The 6,219-nt window shown below is 48.6% G+C and overlaps 1 protein-coding gene across 1 annotated transcript in view; it reads right to left on the bottom strand.

The window, feature by feature from the left end:
- Positions 1-460: 460 nt before the first annotated feature.
- The window catches only part of dnah5l (dynein, axonemal, heavy chain 5 like), a 314,079-nt gene continuing 308,320 nt past the window's right edge, over positions 461-6,219 (bottom strand). The window contains exons 68-71 of the mRNA XM_072451290.1: positions 4,959-5,091; positions 3,533-3,741; positions 1,748-1,969; positions 461-688 (exon numbers count right to left, since the gene is read on the bottom strand). Of these exons, the coding sequence (XP_072307391.1) occupies positions 464-688; positions 1,748-1,969; positions 3,533-3,741; positions 4,959-5,091 (789 nt within the window). The 3' untranslated portion in view covers positions 461-463. The remainder of the gene's footprint in view (positions 689-1,747; positions 1,970-3,532; positions 3,742-4,958; positions 5,092-6,219) is intronic.

The following is a 6,219-nucleotide window of genomic DNA, read 5'->3' as shown; positions in this document are numbered from 1 at the left end:
AACTAAAAAGAAGACACACAAGAACAGATGTGTATCACTGATGTTCATGTCACATTTATGGACCGTTTTAAAGTGAACGCGACACAGACGAACAACACGACGACTGGAACTGAATGAATCAATATAAAGATAGTGAAACCTCAGAGACAGTTCAGTTTGGAGAGAGGGAGGAGCTTGTGCCCAGTGGCTGAGTGTTTAGCACTTTTGCGCTCCACCCGGCTCTCAACAGTTTGCTGCATGTCCTTCCTCAGTCTCATCTCCATGTCATCAAAACTCTTACTCTTACTTAAACAGTAGTCTCCCTAAAAGCTCTTTACAGTTTCTAAAGCAACTCAGGGTCTGGCCCTGAGCAGCTGGAGAAGTGAGACCCTCAGTCTGGGTCGAGGTCCCCTCCTCCCCCCCCCTCCCTCCCTCCCCCTCCATCCCACCCCGCCCTCTCGCCCCGCCCCATCGCCCCTCCCCCTCACTTGCAGTCACAGAGTAGGGCGGTTCCTCTCAGGGTCCAGTGCTCTGGAGGCTGGCTCGTGCGCAGACTCACAGAGAAGATGTAGTTGAGGTCGGTGCGGCGCGGCTTCTTGTAAACGGGACACGAGTACGAGCTGGCGGGGCGCCTGCTGTCGGCCATCTTGGAGCCGTCGCTGGAGTTGACGGCGTAGACGTGGACCACAGGCAGCGGCGTGAACAGCACCTGCGGCATCATGGGAGAAGTGTTTACCTGAGACGTGGGGCCGATGACGAGGAACCTCTGAGCTGTAACGTCTCATCAAACTGGTATTAACTGGTATTAACTGGTAATAACTGGTAATAACTGGTAATATAATACTGGTAATAACTGGTCATAATAACTGATAATAATTCAAAACTGGTCATAACTGGTTATAACTGGTAATAACTGGTAATAACTGCTCATAACTGGTTATAACTGGTAATAACTGGTAATAACTGGTAATAACTGGTCATAACTGGTCATAACTGGTTATAACTGGTTATAACTGGTAATAACTGGTAATAACTGCTCATAACTGATCATAACTGATCATAACTGATCATAACTGGTTATAACTGGTCATAACTGGTAATAACTGGTTATAACTGGTAATAACTGCTCATAACTGGTTATAACTGGTCATAACTGGTCATAACTGGTTATAACTGGTTATAACTGGTTATAACTGGTAATAACTGCTCATAACTGGTTATAACTGGTCATAACTGGTCATAACTGGTTATAACTGGTTATAACTGGTTATAACTGGTAATAACTGCTCATAACTGCTCATAACTGCTCATAACTGGTTATAACTGGTAATAACTGGTAATAACTGGTCATAACTGGTCATAACTGATAAAAACTGGTCATAACTGATAATAACTGGTCATAACTGGTCATAACTGGTTATAACTGGTTATAACTGGTTATAACTGGTAATAACTGCTCATAACTGCTCATAACTGGTTATAACTGGTAATAACTGATAATAACTGGTCATAACTGGTCATAACTGGTCATAACTGATAAAAACTGGTCATAACTGATAATAACTGGTCATAACTGGTCATAACTGGTAATAACTGATAATAACTGGTCATAACTGGTTATAACTGGTTATAACTGGTAATAACTGATAATAACTGGTCATAACTGGTCATAACTGGTCATAACTGGTTATAACTGGTAATAACTGATAATAACTGGTCATAACTGGTTATAACTGGTAATAACTGGTCATAACTGGTCATAACCAACCTTTGCCGGAGCCTCGGTGAGTTTGGCGCTGCGCCGGTCCCACCCAGCTCCGTCCAGGAAAAGGCCGTAGATGTAGACCCCGCCCACGTCCTCGGGGGGCGGAGCCAAGACATCCTCCTTCATCAGTTTGGTGACGTCGTTACCGAGCAGCACCGAGTCCAGAGCCCAGCCTTTGGCCTGGTTCAAGCGCGTCGTCTCCTGCCGCATCGCCGTCAGAAAACCCTGCAAAGTAACGGAGCGACTCGACTCAAAGATCCTCCAGCTCCAGACTCACTCTGGTCCTTTTAACTCAAAGATCCTCCAGCTCCAGACTCACTCTGGTCCTTTTAACTCAAAGATCCTCCAGCTCCAGACTCACTCTGGTCCTTTTAACTCAAAGATCCTCCAGCTCCAGACTCACTCTGGTCCTTTTAACTCAAAGATCCTCCAGCTCCAGACTCACTCTGGTCCTTTTAACTCAAAGATCCTCCAGCTCCAGACTCACTCTGGTCCTTTTAACTCAAAGATCCTCCAGCTCCAGACTCACTCTGGTCCTTTTAACTCAAAGATCCTCCAGCTCCAGACTCACTCTGGTCCTTTTAACTCAAAGATCCTCCAGCTCCAGACTCACTCTGGTTTGTAAAGTCACAGGAGCTGAGTCTGGTGCAGTTCATCAGAGACGATATTATAAAAGAGCAAACAAAATACTTTGGTCCAAGGATCAGTCCCTGTGGCACCCCAAGAGACACCAGCGGGAAACAGGATATTTAGTAATAGATGGATGGCGTTTAAGTCTGAGGGTCAGGGTCTGGATCTGGATCTGGGTCAGGGTCTGGGTCAGGGTCAGGATCTGGGTAAGGGTCTGGATCTGGGTCAGGGTCTGGGTCAGGGTCAGGGTCAGGATCTGGGTCAGGGTCAGGATCTGGGTCAGGGTCAGGGTCAGGGTCAGGATCTGGGTCAGGGTCTGGGTCAGGGTCAGGGTCTGGGTCTGGGTCAGGGTCAGGGTCAGGGTCTGGGTCTGGGTCAGGGTCTGGGTCAGGGTCTGGGTCTGGGTCTGGGTCTGGGTCAGGGTCTGGGTCAGGATCTGGGTCTGGGTCAGGGTCTGGGTCTGGGTCTGGGTCTGGGTCAGGGTCTGGGTCAGGGTCAGGATCTGGATCTGGGTCAGGATCTGGGTCAGGGTCTGGGTCAGGGTCTGAGTCAGGGTCAGGGTCAGGATCTGGGTCAGGGTCTGGGTCAGGGTCAGGGTCTGGGTCAGGATCTGGATCTGGATCTGGATCTGGGTCTGGGTCAGGGTCAGGGTCTGGGTCAGGGTCTGGGTCAGGGTCAGGATCTGGGTCAGGGTCTGGGTCAGGGTCAGGGTCAGGGTCAGGGTCTGGGTCTGGGTCTGGGTCTGGGTCAGGGTCAGGGTCAGGGTCTGGGTCTGGGTCAGGGTCTGGGTCAGGATCTGGATCTGGGTCAGGATCTGGGTCAGGGTCTGAGTCAGGGTCAGGGTCAGGGTCTGGGTCAGGATCTGGATCTGGGTCTGGGTCTGGGTCAGGATCTGGGTCAGGGTCTGGGTCAGGGTCAGGGTCAGGATCTGGATCTGGATCTGGGTCTGGGTCTGGATCTGGATCTGGATCTGGGTCTGGGTCTGGGTCAGGATCTGGATCTGGATCTGGATCTGGATCTGGATCTGGGTCTGGGTCTGGGTCTGGGTCTGGGTCTGGGTCAGGGTCAGGGTCAGGGTCAGGATCTGGATCTGGATCTGGGTCAGGGTCAGGGTCAGGGTCAGGAGCACCTATCTAACGACTACATAAAAAGGTGAACCTGTGGGTTGAAGAATCCGGTGAGCCAGAACATGTTTGGTCGCCCGGAGCAGATCCAGGCGTTGAGCTGAAGGTTCCTCTCTAAGAACTCACTGAACCAGAACCCCAGAGAGGCTGACGCCCAGCTCAGTCTGAGCCACGCCCCCGGGATCCGAGCGTCGAAGAGGCCGTCCAGAGCGTTACGCAGCTCGTCCGACATCACGATCGCGCCTGAGAACAACAGAGCGTTATCTTGTGTCCAGACCGACCGTAGACCCGCCACTGACCGTTAGTTTAGCGCCCCGCAGTCAACTGACCGTTAGTTTAGTGCCCCGCAGTCAACTGACCGTTAGTTTAGTGCCCCGCAGTCAACTGACCGTTAGTTTAGTGCCCCGCAGTCAACTGACCGTTAGTTTAGCGCCCCGCAGTCAACTGACCGTTAGTTTAGTGTCCTGCAGTCAACTGACCGTTAGTTTAGCGCCCCGCAGTCAACTGACCGTTAGTTTAGTGCCCCGCAGTCAACTGACCGTTAGTTTAGCGCCCCGCAGTCAACTGACCGTTAGTTTAGTGCCCCGCAGTCAACTGACCGTTAGTTTAGCGCCCCGCAGTCAACTGACCGTTAGTTTAGTGTCCTGCAGTCAACTGACCGTTAGTTTAGTGCCCCGCAGTCAACTTACCGTTAGTTTAGTGCCCCGCAGTCAACTGACCGTTAGTTTAGTGCCCCGCAGTCAACTGACCGTTAGTTTAGTGCCCCGCAGTCAACTGACCGTTAGTTTAGTGCCCCGCAGTCAACTGACCGTTAGTTTAGCGCCCCGCAGTCAACTGACCGTTAGTTTAGTGCCCCGCAGTCAACTGACCGTTAGTTTAGTGTCCTGCAGTCAACTGACCGTTAGTTTAGTGCCCCGCAGTCAACTGACCGTTAGTTTAGTGCCCCGCAGTCAACTGACCGTTAGTTTAGCGCCCCGCAGTCAACTGACCGTTAGTTTAGTGTCCTGCAGTCAACTGACCGTTAGTTTAGTGCCCCGCAGTCAACTGACCGTTAGTTTAGTGCCCCGCAGTCAACTGACCGTTAGTTTAGTGCCCCGCAGTCAACTGACCGTTAGTTTAGTGCCCCGCAGTCAACTGACCGTTAGTTTAGCGCCCCGCAGTCAACTGACCGTTAGTTTAGTGCCCCGCAGTCAACTGACCGTTAGTTTAGTGCCCCGCAGTCAACTGACCGTTAGTTTAGTGTCCTGCAGTCAACTGACCGTTAGTTAAAAAGTTTCAATGTTCAGTGGAAATAATAGTTTGACGTGGACTCGTCGTCTGCAGCTCTAAACGCGAGCAGAGAGCTGAGCAGAGAGCTGAGCAGAGAGCTGAGCAGAGAGCTGAGCAGAGAGCTGAGCAGAGAGCTGAGCAGAGAGCTGAGCAGAGAGCTGGGCGGGACATTTGCATTTACAGTGACTCACCGTCGATGGCGAGCTGCAGGTCACTGAGCGTGCTCCGAACTCGGCTGATTATTCGCTGCATGCGGTCAACTTCCTGTTTGAGGAAGATGTTCATTGGCTGAAGAGAACCCATCTTCTGGAGCTGAGATCGAACCTGCAACCGTAAAGTCACAACCATTAAGTCACAACCGTAAAGTCACAAACGTAAAGTCATAACCGTAAAGTCACAACCATTAAGTCACAACCGTAAAGTCACAAACGTAAAGTCACAAACGTAAAGTCACAAACGTAAAGTCACAAACTTAAAGTCACAACCGTAAAGTCACAAACGTAAAGTCATAACCGTAAAGTCACAACCGTAAAGTCATAAACTGTAAAGTCACAAACTGTAAAGTCACAAACTGTAAAGTCACAACCGTAAAGTCACAGACGTAAAGTCACAAACTGTAAAGTCACAGACGTAAAGTCACAAACTGTAAAGTCACAAACTGTAAAGTCACAAACTGTAAAGTCACAAACTGTAAAGTCACAACCGTAAAGTCACAGACGTAAAGTCACAAACTGTAAAGTCACAGACGTAAAGTCACAAACTGTAAAGTCACAAACTGTAAAGTCACAAACTGTAAAGTCACAAACTGTAAAGTCACAACCATAAAGTCACAGACGTAAAGTCACAAAGTGTAAAGTCACAAACTGTAAAGTCACAGACGTAAAGTCACAAAGTGTAAAGTCACAAACTGTAAAGTCGCAAACGTAAAGCCATAAAGTTACAAATGTAAAATTGTAAAGTCGTAAAGTTGTAAAGTCACAAACGAAAGGTCACAAACGTAAAATCGTAAAGTCACAAACGTAAAATTGTAAAGTCGTAAAATTGTAAAATCACAAACGTAAAGTTGCAAAACAACACATCATTACTTTATATTCATAAATGACACACAAAATCATTTGACAACCTTCTAAACACGATGCGTAAACTGCAGGATTCTGTTCTGCACAATTTTTGGACGTGCTAAAATGAGTTTTGCTCCTTAAACAAAGTCTTGAGGGTGAAAAAAATTATAATTTGCATTTACTCCACCTCAAACGTTGCGTGTTTAGGCATATTCATGTAGTCACGTGTGCTAAATGTGCGCTAAACGTGCGCTAAACGTGTTCTAAACCTGCGCTAAACATGCGCTAAACGTGCGCTAAACGTGTTCTAAACCTGCACTAAACATGCGCTAAACGTGTGCTAAACGTGTGCTAAACGTGTTCTAAACCTGCGCTACACATGCGCTAAACA

This window comes from Eucyclogobius newberryi, unplaced genomic scaffold (genome assembly GCF_026437365.1).
Source record: "Eucyclogobius newberryi isolate DKJ021-1_F unplaced genomic scaffold, fEucNew1.0.hap1 SCAF_18, whole genome shotgun sequence".
Classification (NCBI taxonomy): domain Eukaryota; kingdom Metazoa; phylum Chordata; class Actinopteri; order Gobiiformes; family Gobiidae; genus Eucyclogobius; species Eucyclogobius newberryi.
The sequence above is the reverse complement of the archived record's forward strand: the minus strand, read 5'-3'. Positions and strand labels throughout refer to the sequence as shown.